At 43.2% G+C, this 18,952-nt stretch overlaps 1 protein-coding gene across 1 annotated transcript in view; it reads left to right on the forward strand.

Moving 5' to 3' along the window:
• Nucleotides 1-18,952, forward strand: part of LOC145347031 (peroxidasin homolog) — a 403,231-nt gene that overhangs the window by 294,155 nt on the left and 90,124 nt on the right. Inside the window, exons 11-13 of the mRNA XM_080194932.1 lie at nucleotides 2,892-3,008; nucleotides 9,176-9,334; nucleotides 18,255-18,367. Of these exons, the coding sequence (XP_080051058.1) occupies nucleotides 2,892-3,008; nucleotides 9,176-9,334; nucleotides 18,255-18,367 (389 nt within the window). The remainder of the gene's footprint in view (nucleotides 1-2,891; nucleotides 3,009-9,175; nucleotides 9,335-18,254; nucleotides 18,368-18,952) is intronic.

An 18,952-nucleotide genomic window follows, 5' to 3' on the forward strand; every position in this document is an offset into this window, starting at 1 on the left:
ACAGTTGTAATATAGGAAATATATAGAACATAGAACATAGAACATTACAGCGCAGAACAGGCCCTTCGGCCCACGATGTTGCGCCGACCAGTTACAAAACAATGACCCACTAACCTAAACCAATCCCTTCTCGTCCATAAACCTATCCACGGATCTCTTAAACGTCCCCAAACTAGGCGCATTTACAACTGCAGCAGGCAGGGCATTCCAATCCCTCACCACCCTCTGGGTAAAGAACCTACCCCTGACATCCGTCCTATAACTACCACCCCTTAATTTAAAGCCATGCCCCCTCGTGCTAGATTTCTCCATCAGAGGAAAAAGGCTATTACTATCCACCCTATCTAAACCTCTAATCATCTTATATGTTTCAATAAGATCCCCTCTTAGCCGCCTTCTTTCCAGCGAAAACAACCCCAAATCCCTCAGCCTCTCCTCATAGGACCTCCCCTCCATACCAGGCAACATCCTGGTAAACCTCCTCTGCACCCTCTCCAAAGCCTCCACATCCTTCTTGTAATGTGGGGACCAGAACTGCACACAGTACTCCAAGTGCGGCCGCACCAGAGTTGTGTACAGTTGCAACATGACGCTGCGACTCCTAAATTCAATCCCCCTACCAATAAATGCCAAGACACCGTATGCCTTCTTAACAACCTTATCTACTTGACTCCCAACTTTCAGGGATCTATGTACACATACACCTAGATCCCTCTGTTCATCCACACTATTCAAAGTCCTCCCGTTAGCCCTATACTCGACACATCTGTTATTCCTACCAAAGTGAATTACCTCACACTTCTCCGCATTAAACTCCATCCGCCACCTCTCGGCCCAGCTCTGCAACCTGTCTAAGTCTTCCTGCAAACTATGACACCCTTCATCACTATCTACCACACCTCCGACTTTGGTGTCATCAGCAAACTTACTAATCCACCCAACTATACCCTCTTCCAGATCATTAATAAAAATTACAAACAGCAGTGGCCCCAAAACAGATCCCTGAGGCACACCACTCGAAACCGAACTCCATGATGAATATTTACCATCAACCACCACCCTCTGTCTCCTATCTGCTAGCCAATTCCTGATCCAATTCCCTAGATCACCCCCAATCCCATACATCTGCATTTTCTGCAGAAGCCTACCATGGTGAACCTTATCAAACGGCATCCATATGGCATCCAAATGTGCACAACAAGCACACACAAACAGCAATTGGTAATGACCAGGTATTTTGTTTTTGAGATGTTGTTAGAGGGATAAATGTTGGCCAGGACACTGAGGATAGCTCCTCTGGGTTTCTGCAAAATAGCATGATGGGAACTTTTATGTCTACCTGAGAGGATGGGCAGGACCTCAATTTACCAAATCATCTGAAAGGCAACACCTCCAACAGTGTGGCACTCCTTTAGTATTGTCAAAATTATTTTTTGTTCTTATGTCCTCTAGAGAGGGACTTGAACCACAACATTTTGACTCAAGGTGAGAGTGAGCCACAGCAAAGTCCATTGTAAACCTGAACCTGACAATTCATCTCCATCTCCCACACATTTCTTAGTATGCCCAGAAGCTCCAGAGTTCCTCCACATCTCTACTTGCAGGATGACATGCTTCATTCCTTCGCCCATGCCACTTCTGTTTTTTGATTACAAGCATGCTCCTTCTTCACAAAGTAAGACCAGATACTGACAGGCAGCTGGCACAGTTACAGTAATACTTTCACCAGTCTGTGTGTGGACATTTAATTCTAATCATTCTCTCAGGTGCAGGCAATGAGGTAATCTCTTCAGTTTTCACTCAAACTGCAGGAAGTTTGATATGAAAGAGTGGAATGATGAGATGTGTGACCATAAACGGCTGGGGAGCTGAGAGCGTTTTGACAAACGTGCATTGTGCTTGTTAACAGTCTCATTCATCCCTTCTTATTTACACTGCAATGGTGTGGAATTGAGTCAAGCTTCCATTTAGATGGATACTTCTAGTTTCATTTTAGGAAATAATGAACATAGTGCACTCCTTTAAGCTGCAGGATATTCTGCATTTTCTTTCTTTGGCAGGGAACCACTCACAAACAAGATTTCTACTCTAAACCAGGCCTGTATTTAATGTTAGCTCCCACCTCTTGTGAAGGAACGTGGAGGGGAGGGGGAGTGCAGGATCACCTAAGCAGGTGAAATTCCTACCTGCTGCTATTTTGCTGATTGGTACAAAGAATCCAGGCTTTGCTCTTGTGTCAAATGCATTTAAGTGTATGATTTGATGATAGCACTGCTGCCTCACACTGCCAGGGACCCAGGTGACTGTGTGGTCTGCATGTTCTTTCCATGTCTGCATGGGTTTCCTCCAGATACTCTGGCTTTCTCCTGATGTGTCCAAAGATGTGCAGGTTAGGTGGACTGGCCATGCTAAATCATCCCTTAGTGTTCCGGGTATGTAGGTTAGCTGGGATTATTGGGATGGGGGTGGGGTTTGGACATCTGGACCTGGGTAAGATGCTCTTTCAGAGACTCACTGGGCCAAATGGAGTGTATGTTGATTGGACCACTGAGCGCGTGACAAGTAAATGTTATTATGTTAACTAGCATATCATGGGAAATGACTTTGCAAGTGCAGCATTATTTATAGCCAATTCCATTAACTTATATGGCTGTCAAGTCTGGAATAATTAAGTGATTTAGATCAATTTTTAGGTATACATTAATTTATCTGTGCTCAGATGCTCTGCTTGGTTGGATAATGTGTCATGTTTTATTTATAGCTGCCATGCTTCATTAGGTTTGCATAAATGCAAAGAAACCCTGCAATATGGGAGTTTAGTTGATTTATTTTCTCCAGATTTATCTATTGGTAATATTCAATGTTAATTACCACATTTGTTTTATGTCCAGCTCCCCCTAGATTCACAATTAAACCAAAGGACCAGGAAGTCATTGAGGGGCATACTGTAGATTTTGACTGTTCAGCTGAAGGTAATCCAATTCCAGTCATCGCTTGGACCAAAGCAGGTATTTTACACACAGTGGACTTTCATCTTAGTATATTATATATGGATTGTATCATAATTGATTCATAAGGACATTTTACATTTAAATTTCAGGCAGCAGCATTACAAATTAACAAGCTGTCTGCAAGTGATTTCAAGGATAATATTGTTCTAATTAAATACTTGCTTTATGAGGAACTGCTATCCTTCATAAATTTTAATGTTCAACACATCAAAGCTTCCTTCTCTTAAGGTTTTGATCACCATTCACTCTTTTAACACAAAGGACAGAATCATCCCCTCCTTCCTGAAGTTCCATGGCAGGATGAGAAAGCCGGAGTAATTTACAATGCAGAGTGAGGCAGGCTTTTATGCACGATTGTGCACTACCCACCTCATGAGTCACACAGGTGTGCATTTCATATCAAGACTCATAACGAGGATGGCAGGAAATCAAGTGCCCCCCTGTCATGTCTGGGCACACTATTTAAAAGACACCCAGTCAGCCCTTCACTAACTGAAAGAAGGTAAGGATGAGTCACAGAAGGCAGCAAGCCATGGCTCTCCACTTCACTTCAGCAACCTATCCCTGGAGCATCTCCTGGAGACATTTCAGGAGAGTCCTCTTCCCCAAGGATGGTTACAGAGGGCCATCCCAGCTAACCACTGTGGCCACAAGGGAGATAGCCATGGCAGTCAATACCCATGATGTGCAGAGGAACACTGTCCTTCAGTGCAGGTAAAGAGTTGTGGTAAATGAACCTTGTACTTTTCCAGTATACCTCACACGTCGAAGTTTGTCTCTAGGACCGGATGCCCCTGGCAAGGCCAAAATTTCTCTTGCTCACCCCTATATGGCCATGACAACATGAAGGGAGCGATGTGATGTGCTATTTGGGAGGGTACTGGAGGATTTTGACCCAGCCACCGTGAAGGCAGAGGGCAATAGAAAAGGTTACTGATTCCATGTGCCAGCTATGCTTCTGCTTCTAGCAGGTAGACCTCTCAAGTTTGGAGAGTGCTTTCCAAGAGCTTGGTGACTTGCTGCAGTGCATCTTCTACATGGTACACGTTGCTGGTGGTGGTGGTGGTAGAACTGAAATTGAGAGTGCTGGATAGCATATCAATCAGCAGTGTGCTTTGAGCCTGAGTGTATTGGGAGCTGCACTCATCCAGGCATCTGGAGACTATTCCATATCACTCCTCACTTGTGCCATGTGTCTGGTGGTCAGGTTTTGGGGAGCCATGAGGTCATTTAGCAGCCACAGAATTAGGACCTTTAGTCATATGTGCTCACAATCCATCAATCTGGCTTCATGCAGAAGAAGGTGGCCCATCACAGGAGGAAGTGAGAGAAAACAGGAGGGAGGATACCTGAGCCCCAACTCCTCTCTCAATTTGAACAGCTGACTGCCACGCTGGCAGAGATGGACCATGACCATACCTGTGCCACCAGTAAGGTTGATGCCCCCAACTGTCTAGTAAGGGAGCATATATAATCAAGACAACCTGAGAAAATCAAGGTGATTGATTGAATGTCAAGTTTGAGCCTAGGCTGTCAGTCATTCTCCCCTCTCTCCATTCCACGTGCCAGCGGGAAGCAAGGCCATCCCTCACCTGAAGTCAGCCCCAATCTTCAGGAAAGTTCGAAGAGGATGACTTATCAACTGTGAAGCCATTGCATCATTCACCTGCAGCAACCATCAGCCTTGAGGCCCAGAGGCACACTCCTTGATGGCTCATAGATCACCTCACAGACACTTGTCCACAGCAGGAGGAGAAAGTGACAGCCAAGGTCTCTGGCACCTGGAGACCTGTTTGGAAGACTCCTTAAGTCACATGATGAGCTGCTGGATGTGATCATGGAGAAGATGCTGGAGTACCAGTGAGATGCAGGGAACATCAGACAGTGATGCCAGAGGGCTTCAACAGAGTGATATGCAAAGCATCCGTGTGCTCCCTGATGTCATGGCTCTGGCATGTGAGTGCAATGAAGTCTCTTTGGAGAGGATGGCCAATATCATGGAGACCAAGGTCCAGCAGAATGACCAACTTCAGATGCACTCAGACCTGCACTTCATTGCTGTAGCTATGGATGAGCTTTCACAGAGGCTACATAAAAGGGTGTCAGGGCATCTCAGTCTCCCTCCAGGTACCCCTTCTCCTTATGGAATCAGTAAGGATTACTCCAGGAATCTCCAAGGATATCTAGGCATTCCCAATCCCCTCTCCCTGTGATCCATCAGCTTCCACTGCTCAGGCCAAGGAGGACACTCTGTCCCTGAGTAGGAGACCCAAAGCAAATCAGGGCCCTCCAGGCTTTGGCCTTCCAGATTAGACCCCCAAAGTCATCATAGACAGCAGGGCATGGTAGTCAACAGGCTGCCTCCACCATTGCTGTGGATGTGAGGGAAGAACATTGAAGAAGGGGTAGAAGAGGAAAGTTAGAAAGTATTGAATGAGCACTGCTGGCCAGGATGCTGAATGATTCTAAATAGTTTCTGCTCTCCCAAATATGCTTGGGGGGTTGGGGGAATGCTCTGGTCCCGCTAGCCCTGATTACAATTCACGATAGTTCAGAGAATCGGGAGTCAGCGGGAAAGCTGGTTTTGTGCGGGTTACCAAAGCCAGCACAAACCTCCAAGGCCACGCTGCTAGTGCTGAATGAGTTCACAGTCAGAGTATCCGGGAGGCCTTTTAATATTTAAATGCACCCATTTAAATACAATTAGCAGCCCAAGTCAAATGGCCCTCGCTATTTACCTGCCTTCCCAGCAGGATCTGCAGCAAGTGGGCTTTCATACAGTTCCTCATGAGTAGGGACCAGGCATGATGAAACCAAAGGGTCAACGAAGCACCATCAAACTCTCAGAAATGAGAGGCATCCTCTACCCAACACCAGGCAGGTATGAGGTTTATGTGACCAGACCCACCCTACCTCCCCCTCCGCCCCGCCCCCCCCCCCCCTGCTCAGAACCACCATTCAGGCCCCCTTCTTCCTTAGACCTCCACTCAGACTCCCTTCATGTCAAGCACCTTGGAAGGGTCACCAGTGCACTGCCCCCAGGATTGACACTCTGGCCTGGCACCTTGGGCCCAGTGGTAGGTCCAGTGGTCATTTTCCCCTCTGCTGCCAGGCAGAGAAACTATGACAAAGGGGTGTATGAGGAAATGGATCATGTCAAGTCATGGTGCTCATGATGAGGGCATGTCAGGGGTTGGGAAGGGAGACCCATTGGGAGGGCCCCAATGCCCTGATGCCTGTGACTTGTGTTGAGAGGAAAACGTTGCCAATGAGGGAGGGGTACCAATGTCTGTGGGGTGAAGGGAGGAGTTCTCTGTGCACTGTAGGAACATAAGAACATAAGAAATAGGAGCAGGAGTAGGCCATCTAGCCCCTCGAGCCTGCCCTGCCATTCAGTAAGATCATGACTGATCTGTCGTGGCTCAGTTCCACTTTCCCGCCCTCTCCTCATAACCCTTAATCCCCTTGCCTATCAAAAACCTATCAACCTGCGTCTTAAAAAATATTGAGCGAGGCAGCCTCCACCACTTCAACAGGCAGAGAACTCCAGAGATTCACCACCCTTTGAGTGAAGAAGTTCCTCCTCAACTCCGTTCTAAACCACCCCCCCCCTTTATCTTGAGGCTGTGCCCGCTAGTCCTACTGTCCTTTCTGAGCGGGAAGAGTCTCTCCACCTCTATCCTATCCATCCCATTCAACATCTTATACGTCTCAATAAGATCTCCCCTCATTCTTCTAAACTCTAACGAGTACAAGCCTAGTTTATTCAGCCTCTCCTCATAGTTCAACCCCCTCAACTCCGGTATCAGCCTAGTAAACCTCCTCTGCACTCCCTCCAAGGCCAAAATATCCTTGTGTAAATGCGGCGACCAAAACTGCACACAGTACTCCAGCTGCGGCCTCACCAGTGCCCTATACAGCTGCAGCAAGACCTCCCTACTTTTATATCCAATCCCCCTCGCTATGAAGGCCAGCATCCCATTTGCCTTCCTGACCACCTGCTGCACCTGCAGGCTGGGTTTTTGTGACTCATGCACAAGGACCCCGAGGTCCCTCTGCACCATCGCATGCTGCAGTTTTTCGCCATGTAAGTAATAGTCCTTCCTACCATTATTCCTACCAAAGTGGACAACCTCACATTTGCCAGCATTAAATTCCATTTGCCAGTTCCTGGCCCATTCGCCCAGCCTATCTAGATCCTTCTGCAGACTCTCCACACCCTCCGCACAATTTGCCGTTCCCCCAATCTTGGTGTCATCAGCAAATTTTGACACCCTACACTCGGTTCCCTCCTCCAGATCATCTATATAAATGGTAAATAGCTGAGGCCCCAGCACCGACCCCTGGGGCACTCCACTAGTCGCCAACCGCCAATCTGAATAGCACCCATTGACCCCCACTCTCTGCCTCCTATTTGACAGCCAATCCTCTATCCACGCTAACACCCTACCCCCAACTCCATGCCCCCTGACCTTCTGTAATAACCTCTTGTGAGGCACCTTGTCGAACGCCTTCTGAAAATCAAGGAACACCACATCCACCGGCTCTCCTCTATCCACCGCCCTAGACACATCCTCATAGAACTCCAATAAATTCGTCAGACACGACTTCCCCTTAACGAAACCGTGCTGCGTCTGCTCTACCAAACAATTCTCCTCAAGATGCCTCGCTATTTTCTCCTTGATCACGGATTCTAACATTTTTCCTACAACAGACGTTAAACTAACCGGCCTATAATTCCCCGCTTTTTGCCTGTCACCCTTCTTAAACAACTGCATAACATTAGCCGTTTTCCAATCTTCCGGCACTCCCCCAGAATCCAGCGACGTTTGGAAAATAATCACCAAGGCATCCACTAACACCTCCACCATTTCTTTCAGAGCCCTTGGATGCATTCCATCCGGTCCTGGGGACTTGTCCACAATCAGTCCCTCCAGTCTGTCGAGCACCGCCTCTCTACTAATAATAATGTCATTCAGGCCCTCCACTCCTACCATCTTTCCATCGCTAAACTGCGTACAAGTGGTCTGAAGCTGAGCTCTCCTGCACATTTAGGCGCAACCCTCCCCAGTATTGGTGTGGAACTTCCAACTCTCCAAATATAAAATGTTTTTCCATTGATGCTTTGGACCTTTTGCTCCATAATAATCACAGTGGAGAATAAGTTAAGAAAAAAGTCAATGAGTTGGCATTCCTGCTCAGGGCAACATGGCCAGCTAGATGTGGAGTAAAAATTTTCCTATTGATAAAACTGAACCAGCTGTTATCTGAGACTTGAGTGTCATATGTTCCATTAATTGTTCCTTGCAGCAATGAGAATTTGGCCAATCTGTAGATAACTCTTCCTCTTTGCCTCCATCTATGGTAATGATATAAATTACACAGTCCCCCTCAAAAGGAACATAAGGCCAGAAGGAGGCATTTCAGCTTCTTGAATCCATTCTGTCATTAAATTGGTTCTTAGCTGATCACAGCTCCATTTACCTGCTGTTGTTCCCTACCCCTTTAATATCCTTTATCAATAAGGATAAATTGTACCTCAGTCACAGATATTGGAATTTACCTGGCATTCACAGCCTTCTGAGGGAGAAAATTTCAGATTTGCTCTAATTTCGGAATTGTACCCTCTTGTTCCAGACTCCCCAACAGAGAAACTGCATCCTTGAATATTTTTGTCATTTAATCATTGTAATTTGATGATTCTTCAAACTTCCATACTCAAGGGAATGTAAACAAGTATATGCAACCTTTTGCATTTATCTATATGCAAGCTGCCACGATTTAAATCACTAAATTCGCTAATGAACGTAGATAAAGTAGAAAACAAGTTGCCCAGGGACGTGCTGCTAAAATTCCACCCCCAGTGTCTGCAAATGGATTTAGATAGTTTAAATGAGTGAGGAAAAATTTGCTACTTGGAGTATAAAGTGGGAAAATTTGAACTTGTTTACTTTGGCAAGAAAATAGAAAAGCAGTATGTAATATAAATGGAGAAAGGTTGCGAAATGCTACAGTAGAGAGGGCTCTGGGTGTCATGATACATGAATCACCAGAAGTTGGTATGTGGCTGCAGCAAGTAATTAATGCTGTTTTAGCAATTTATTGTTTTAATGATATTTTGTTTTGCATTGACTGAAGAAATACTTCCCTACTTTGTGTTACAGGAGGTCAACTTCCTAATGACAGAAGACATGCAGTATTACCCACAGGAACTCTGAGAATTGTGGATGTAGCCCTTCATGATCAGGGCCAATATGAATGCCAGGCTATCAGTATCGTACAAGTTAAACTTGTCCCAGTGCATCTAAAAGTACAGCCCAAAGGTATATTTATTTGTATAGGATTTGTTATCTTTGATGTTGTGATCTCTATACAAATCATAAATGATAGTTTTGCATGTGTTCCGACGTCGCTTTCAAGTGACGTGATTGAAATAAACTATTATCAATTCTCTATTCTGTAATCTTAAAAGGAAACTGCTGACTTTTAATGCAACATAAACCATTTTAAGCATTTGTATTGCCAATATCAGGATATTCCATTATTTTAGGTGCTCCACTACAATCTTGAAATTGCAAAGGCAATCTTATTTGATTTGAGTACAGCTGAGGAAACTGTGCTTAGGAGTCTGCACACCACATTTCAATGCACACAATGTTTTTTTTCTATCCTCCTAACCATGTTTAAATGGTTGTAAAATTAGAAGTATTGCAAATCAGGTGTACTGAGTTCCACAGCTCCTCAGAGAGGCCTCCATAGGACTGGTGTGAATTGCACACACACTGTTGGGTGGGGTTGGAGGTGGTGTCAGAGGGCTGGACTTGGTGTCTGTTGTCCTCTGCCATGATGCTTTATTCTTCTTCGCTGGAAATACTGTTGTAACAAATTCTCCTCTATTATAATACCATGCAACAATGTGCAAAGGGGAAGTCTATCTCTTGTCCAAAGTCAATGGGAGGTTAGCCACAATGTGGAGATGCCAACATTGGACTGGGGTGGGCACATTAAGAAGTCTCTCAACACAAGGTTAAAGTCCAGCAGGTTTATTTGGATTCACGAGTTTTCGGAGCACTCGTTGGAATACTATTTTTCACAGTCCAATCTGTAATTATCTTGCAGTTGTGTCTTTGCCTATTTATGCCACGTTTGTGAACCTACCTCCACTCATCTGATGAAGGAGCAGTGCTCTGAAAGCCCGTGATTCCAGATAAACCTGTTGGACTGTAACCTGGTGTTGTGAGACTCCCTAATAGGAGGTTAGGAAGACCAAACAGCATGATTCATGCATGATTGTGCATCAGCAGTTTGGCAGATGTTATCTGACAGAATCGGTTGAATGAAATTCCATTGAAATGGCATTCGGCTGATTCTGTCAGATAACAGTTACTGGCCCTCAGGATATCCATTAGGATTGGAAGAATTCCCAATGCAGCAAGTATGGGAGGGGGATGTTTGTTGGTTTGTGTGGCAGAATGGCAAAGTAAGAATAGAGATCTATGCTTTCATTGTTAGTAAAAAGAAACTTGGATACATTCAAAAATACTTCCAAATAGGTCTCTGGTTTTCTAATAGGAGCTAGTTAAATTCCATTAGGGTCTGATGCACAAAACTGTGGATCAGTACAGAACTGAATCTTAGCTCCAAAGTAAGGGAAGTAAAACTGTTAAAACATATCATAGAAAAACTACAGCACAAAATCCTACTGAGTCCCATGTACTCATCCAAAAGTCTCTTTAAAGGTCCTATCAAATCTGCCTCCACCACCACTGCCGGCAGCTGATTCCTCGCACCCACCATCCTCTGAGTGAAAAACTTACCCCTGACATCTCTTCTGTACCTACTCCCCAGCACCCTAAACCTGTGGCCTCTTGTGGCAGCCATTTCAGCCCTGTGAAAAAGCCTCTGAGAATCCACCCGATCAATACCTCTCAACATCTTATACACCTTTATCAGGTCACCCCTCATCCTTCATCTCTCCAAGGAGAAAAAAACAAACTCTCTCAACCTATCCTCACAAGGCATGCCATCCAACCCAGGTAACATCCTTGTAAATCTCCTCTGCACCCTTTCAATGGCTTCCAAATCCTTCCTGTAATGAGGCGACCAGAACTGCACAGTACTCCAAGTGGGTCTGACCAGGGTCTTATAGAGCTGCAGCATTACCTCCCGACTCCTAAAACTCAATTTCTCGAGTACACCGTATGCCTTCTTAACCACATCCTTTACCTGTGAAGCTGATTTGAGAGTCCTATGAACCCGGACCCCGAGGTCCTTCTGATCTTCCACACTGCAAAGAGTCTTACCCTTAATGTTATATTCCTTCATCCCATTTGACCTGCCAAAATGAACCACTACACATTTATCCACGTTGAAGTCCATCTGCCAGTTCTCCGCCCAGTCTTGCATCCTATCTATGTCTCGCTGCAACTTCTGACATCCCTCCAAACTATTCACAATAGTGTCATCGTGTCATCGGCATGTTGCAACTAACTTTCCAGTGGCAGCCATCACTTTTAAGTTTAAGTAAGTTTAATTTATATTCCTTTATTTATGTGCTACAAAAGGGTTAATAACCTTAGTTTAGCTTAATTTTTAATTAATTTACGGGGATATGGGTATCACTGGTTAGACAAGCATTTATTGCCCATCCCTAGTTGTCCTTCATAAGGTGATGGTGAGCTGTCCTCTGAACCACTGCAATCCTTAATATGTAGGTACACCCCACACTGCTTTCAGGAAGGGAATTCCAGGCATTTGACCTAGTGAAAGTGAAGGATACAATTCCAAGTCAGAATGGTGAGCAACTTGGAGGGGAACATCCAGGTCGTGGTGTTCCCAGGTATCTGCCGCTCTTGTTCTTCGAGATAGGTCGTGGGTTTAGAGGATGCTGTCTAAGGAACATTGGTGATATCCTACAGTATATCTTGTAGATGGTACACATAGCTGCCTCTGTTCATCGGTGATAGAGTGACTGCATGGTTGTAGAAGGTGCGGCAATCAAGCAGGCTACTGTATCCTTAATGGTGTCCTCCTGAGTGTTGTTGGAGCTGCAATCATCCAGGCAAGTGTACAGTATTCCATTACACTTCTGATTTGTGCCTCGTAGATGGTGGACAGGTTTTGGGGTCAGGAGGTGTGTACTAACCTCAGGATTCCTAGTCTCTGAATTGCTCTTGTAGCCACTGTATTTATGATGCTACTGCAGTTTAATTTCTGGTCAATGTAACCCCCAGGATGTTGATAATGGGAATTAAGTGACGGAAATGTCATTGAATGTCAAGGGGTGAAGGTTAGATCTTCTCTTGTTGGAAATGGTCATTGTCTGCCAATAGTGTGGTGTGAATGTTATTTGCCACTTGTCAGCCCGAGCTTGAATATTGTCCAGGTTTGCTGCATTTGGACACAAACTGCTTTACTATCTGAGGAGTCATGAATAGTATTGAACACTATGCAGTTATCAAAGAAAATCCCCACCTCTGTCCTTATGATGGAAGGAAGGTCATTGGTGAAGCAACTGAAGACAGTTGGGCCTAGTTCACTATCCTGAAGAACTCTTGCAGTGATGTCCTGGAGCTGAGATGATTGACCTTCAAACACCACAACCATCTTCCTTTGTCCCAGATATGACACCAACCAGTGGAGGCTTTTCATCCTGATTCCCATTGACTCCAGTCTTACAAGAGTTCCTTGATTCCATATTCGGTCCAATGCTGCCCGAATGTCAAGGATAGTGAGTCTCTCTTCACCTCTGGAATTCAGCTCTTTTGTTCATGTTTGATCCAAGGCTGCAATAAGGTCAGTGTTGAGTGACCCCAATGGAACCCAGACTGAGTATCCTTGAACCGGTTAATAACTTTGCTGATGATGGAGGATGGATTGATGCGGTGATAATTGGTCGGATTAGATTTGTCCCATTTCATATGTACAGGACATATCTGAGCAATTTTCCACTGCCAGTTGGTGCCACTGTTGTAGCTGTACTGGAACAGATTAGCTAGTGGCAAGTTCTAGAGCACAAGTCTTCAGTATTATTGCCAGAATATTGTCACACCCTATTGCCTTTGCAGTATCCAATGCCTTCAGCCATTCCTTGATATCATGTGGAGTGAATCAAATTGGCTGAAGACTGACATCAGTGAGGCAGGGACATTTGGAGGGGGATAATTTAAATAAAGGTGCCTAGACTCTAGATTTAGTTTCACTTTAAACTTTACCTGCATTGTAATGGTGGTTTTACGATGCAAAAGCAATAATACGGTTTAAAAATTGCACTGTTGTTTAGCAACCAGAGGCTGAAAATTAGAAGCACTCAAGTCAGTTTGGAACCAAGTAACCCAGAGGCACCTTTCTGCAGAAAATGTCAGAACAGGCAAGACAATGCAGAAGCCAGAAAGCAAGTCCCAGAAGCTAATGAACAGAAAGATTCAGAAATTAGGGAATGGGAAGGCTCCAGAAGGATTATGAAGTTAAAGGAACAAGACCCTGTTCAGTGAAACTAAAGCAAGGATGGAAAAAGGGCTCTAAATTAAAGAGATGACTGCATGATGCAGATTTAATGTCAACTAGTGAAAAATCAGATACCTGTGCTGATCCCAAATTTGGTGACACCTTCATATAACCTGTGAAGCAGTGGTGATGTGTTGGCATGGCTGGGTACCTGAGAGATTGTGTGGAAACTTAAATGCACAGCATGTTCCAGGATAGATGAAAGGAAAGGGTGAATTCCTGGATGTGGATCGTCAGTGAAGAGAGAGAGTGTTTTTTGGAAGAAGATTCCAAGGCATGTTCTTCAAGAATAGATTTTGGAAACTCTCATGTGAAAGTCAGAGTTTCAGTGAGAGCACTGGCTCACAGTCTAACAAATATCTGGGGGGCTTTGATGAGAAGTCCACAGAAGTTTGACCGGGTAGAATCTGTTACTTGATTTCAGAATGTGGTGTGCATCACCACAGTTTCCCTAATGGTTTACATGGACTGAGCATTTACTGAAAACATCGGAGTATAAGATATATTTTGTAACTTGTGTTATCCACAAAAAGCTGTATGGAGCTGTAAAGGATAAAGGAGTAGCATATTATTGTTAATCTTTTTCTGTTTAATGAATGTTAATCAATAGTCGTGTGACTCTGTTCATCCACATCTCCAAACAAAAAATAAAAGTTAGGAGCTACAGTCCACTTTGGGACCTAATTTGTCCAGTAGTAACATCAGCTGGGATTGTAACAGTTCCATAGGACACTGCACGTAACTGCACCTTCTCTAAAACCAGCCCAAATCTCTCGCTATAAATTCTGTGGTTCTTCCTGCACTGCTCTCCAAAGTTGCTATGTTGTCTCTCTCATAGGACAATCAATATGAGTCGAGGAGTTGGAATCACAGCAGTAATGTTATCCATGCCACTGGGTTTACCTGTTTTGAATGTCATAGACTCAATGCTATAAGCATTTGTTTGGAAGTTAGAAATTCAAGTGAGGGAATGGCAGACTAGCACAAGGGAGTAAGGCAAGGGGAAAAACACCAAAGTTGTCATTGAGAAGGCCTTTGTACTTTACATACAGAGCAACTAAATAAAGAATTCTGGAGAACAACTAGAACATTCAAAGCAATTTGAGACAATTATTTTGGCTTTTTATGGATTTCTTTTCATGGCCTGGTTTGATGTTAAAAAAAAAATACTGTATAATTTTATACTCAAAAATATAGTTAATATATTTAAGTTCAACATATCCAGCTACTTAAGACATCAACATTAAGTATGTCAAAGATATGATAAAGTGAACTGGGTGCAACCTTCCACTATAACACTCCTACAGTATAAATTGCATTTTAGTTCAAACCATTTGATTTATTTCTGAGGACTTGTTGCTCGTAAATACAATAAATCTAATGAGTCAAGAATGTAATACAACATGAATAGAGATAATGATCAGAAAGACTTGTTCCCAGTGTTTTTTTACAAACTCCCTATCAGACTGCACTTTGTACATAATAGCCTCTGCTTAACCGGGAAATATACAAAGTATCCACTATTTAATCATTCCCTCTGTTTTAGATTATTTTATTTTCCTAAGTGTATTGCAGAATTTTAAAATTATTCCATTCCCACCTCTTTGGGATTTCAAGTCTCCTAAAGACTCAATTGATGACAATTTGACAATCTTATGATTATAGCTCATTAAAAATGAAATCAGTCATATTCTACATAACAGTACTGCGACTCCAGATCACTTGTGCTTTGGGTTGCTGTTGAATTCCCAAATGGGACGTTTGTTGAATGCTCGGATTTGATTTTGAATTGAGTCATTAATTTTGTTGTCTATTGACAAAAGGCAGATTTGAAAGAATTCCATATGGCATCATGTGTTTCATTTTGAATTACTGTTATAAGAATTGCTGCAATATATTAAACATCCATAATGGAACCAATTCTTGTATTTCAAACAATTGCCCTGACTAACATCAACAATAACAAAAAGAAATGTTTTTGATTACTTACGACGAGGGTTGACCTTTTAAGTGGTCTTCGTAGAAAAACTACTTGCCAAAAATATTTTATGTTTGGCAAAAATAAGCAAGAATAACTGCATGATTCATGTTATGAGATCTCATTGAAAATAGATGCAATGGTGCACTGCATTATTGATTTGAAGTCGTACGTCTGTTTGTAAGCAAATGAGAAAAAAATGACAAGCTAAGGTTTTCATGAAGTTAATATCCCTTTAAATTTGGATTTATATTGGAAGGCGGCAATGGGGAAAAATAGTCTCTAATAATTAAAATATATGTGGAAGTAGGTAACCTTTTGTTGTGTTGTGAAGCATTTGGTGAAATCAGGAAGGTTCCAAATGTTTTATTTATCTGTATCTGGAGTTAGAGAAAGAACTTACATTTATGTAGGACTTTTCAAAATCTCATGGAATTCAAAAATGTTTCACAACCAATGAAGTGTTTTAAAGTGTGGTCACTGAATGTAGGAAATGCAACAGAAAATTTGCACATATTCACACTCTCTCAAACACCAATGCTTTAAAATTTATTTATTAGTGCCACAAGCAGGCTTACATTAACATTGCAATGAAGTTACAGTGAAAATCCCCATTTCGCCATGTCCTGGCACCTGTTCAGGTATACTGAGGGAAAATTTAGTATGGTCAATACACCTAACCAACACATCTTTCAGACTATGGGAACAAACCGGAGGATCCAGAAGAAACCCATGTGGAAACAGGGAGTGCGTGCAGACTCCACACAGACACTGACGCAAGCCAGGAATCAAACCTGGGTCCCTGGCACTGAGAGGCAGCAGTGCTAACCACTGTGCCATGCCACCATGCTGTTAAAAAGATGGGATTTGTAATATGTTTTAGGGCTGTCTTTAATTTAGGGTAAAGTGAAGGCAATCATATTTTTACATCTGTGTGATAACAGTCTAGGCATTGGCCAATTATCACTGGACTATTAATCCAAAAACTCAGCTAATGCTCTGGGATCCAAGTTCAAATCCCACCACAGCAGGTGGTGGAATTTGAATTCAGTAAAACACTTCTGAAATTAAGAATCTATTGATGACTATGAAACCATTGTTGATTGTCAGGAAAACCCATCTGGTTCACTAATGTCCTTTTGGAAAGGAAATCTGCCATCCTTATTTGGTCTGGCTTGCGTGTGACTCCAGAGCCACAGCAATGTGGTTGACTCTGAACTGCCCTCAGGCAACTAGGAATGGCCAGGCAGAGATGCCCATGTCCCATGAATGAATATTAAAAAAAAGTGACAGAAATTAAAAATTAAAGGAAAGCTTGGGCTGTTTGGCTGGAAGAAGATACAAGGTATTCACACTTGGAAACAACAACAGCAGTATCTGTGTCTCCAAATTCCCAATAAGGTGTTGAGAATGTTTGGTGTAAACAGATATACTTTAAACTGTCTGTTTACTTCCAAGTTAAAAGAGAGTTGGGGTCTCAAGGATAGCTGATCGGCATTTCTACCTGGATAGAAGACTTTGCGGGAAGAAGGGTTTCCAAGATATCCCTGAAGCTCTTAGACACAGGTAATCTGCTACAATCAAGGAGAGAGAGAGAGAGAGAGCAGCAAGAGACTGGAAGTCATCAAGGCTCACTGCACAGAAATGCAAGTGAAAGCTTGTGATTGCAAAAAGACCAAAGGTCAGATTGAAAGACCTAAGGTCAGATTTTTCAGATCTGAATTCCATAAGAATTAGGAGCAGATATAGGCCATTCAGCCCCTCAAGCCTTCCTCACTACTCAATAAGATCTTCACTGATTAGCAGGGGAGGAGAGGCTTCAGAAGCCTTCCATAATCCCATCGAGGGAAGAAGCATGGAGAAAGAACAAAAAGCCAGGAAACCTCTTGAAAGGTAAATTAGGAAATTTTAGGGGCTTAATGGTGGCATTGGAGGCAAGTTAACATGAAGGAGGTTAGTTAGGGAGGGAGGGCAAAGGTAGGGGGAAGATGCCATGAAATGGCCAAATGTTTGGGCTGACTGCAGTTTTGATGCAACTTCTCTCATAGATTCAAACTTCTATCATTTGGGTGAACAACAGAAATACCGATCAGGTGGTCGCAGATAATGGAATTTATAATCCCTAGAGGCAGGCAGAAATTAGTCAGACTACAAACCACACGGCAAGAGACAGCAGCAACAAATTGCTAGCCTGTTCCTTTATAAGTTCAATAGAAACTTGGCTTCCTTGTTAGAAGGCCACAAGTAACTAACTTTGTGGCCTTTTGAAAATCCATCTCTTTGAGGGAAAGCCACAATAATCCTGATATACTGCAACTCATGAATCCACCTCAACTATCCTACAGAAATGATAATATCTTCACTGGGCCTTCAACATTTGTGTTTTCCTAAGACAAGCCAAACTCATGAATAATATCCTCTTAATCTAAGGCCATGAAAGCTTATGGTGGGTTATTACAATTGAACACGCATGTTATGGACAGTAAGAGAAGGGGATTGGGCTTTCCATTCTCTCTCATCCCTGTCCATAACAAACAGTTACAAGGATCATTTTATGGAGATAAATGAATAGTCTATCAAACATGATAGCTCCAATCTTGCTAGAATGAAGAAATTGTAGTTTGTAGAAATCAACCAGTCAAGGTGAATTTTAAATCGTATAACTTAACTAATACTACATCTCTATCAACAGCACAAAATTTAAGACTATTTCAACATATTGTTCAAAATTCTAACAAGAGATTATCAATTGTGTTCAGTGATTCCAGTGTTTATTGATGTGCCACGGGATATCATCACAGAAGTTGGCCAAGATGTAGAGATATCTTGCAGTGCTCAAGGAGAACCACATCCTAAAATCACCTGGACTAAGGTAAGGAGCAGAAAATAATGAGATGTAAATACTTTCTGGCCATAGGAAAATTGGATATTTTTCCTGAATTTTAAACACAAGGAATATCTCTGGTGGTATTAAAACACCATAACTTTTAAGTTCATCCATGGTGTAAATCAAGTGATATTGGATCAATTGTCTCTTCCAAGGCCAGAATCTTTCCAAAAATGCACAGAGTGTTGGCTCAGGTGTGAAAACCAGTGTGAAGCTTGCAGGCTGCACAACCGGCTTTTCTCAGTGTATTGAACAATATTCCATGCAATTTCACAGGGAAACAAAAGTCACACAGTCAGCTGGAGGGGTGGGGCCTAACCCTAATGCACCAATCTCCAATTGAAATAAAAGGTAGCCTCCCACCCATTGATGCGGAAACCTGCCACGGACACAGTGGGGGGGGGTGGGGAACCATCCCACCCCCCAGACACACAAGGTCAACCACCCCCCACGGATAAGGAGAATGTCACAATGAAGCTCCACCGAGGGCTATAGCTATCTCAGCGTAGTCATCTCAACTCGTTTTTGTTTTTGAAAACCAGCAGTGTTTCATGCCAGCATGGCATCATG

This window comes from Carcharhinus amblyrhynchos, chromosome 8 (assembly GCF_965287045.1).
Source record: "Carcharhinus amblyrhynchos chromosome 8, sCarAmb.v2.hapA, whole genome shotgun sequence".
Lineage (NCBI taxonomy): Eukaryota > Metazoa > Chordata > Chondrichthyes > Carcharhiniformes > Carcharhinidae > Carcharhinus > Carcharhinus amblyrhynchos.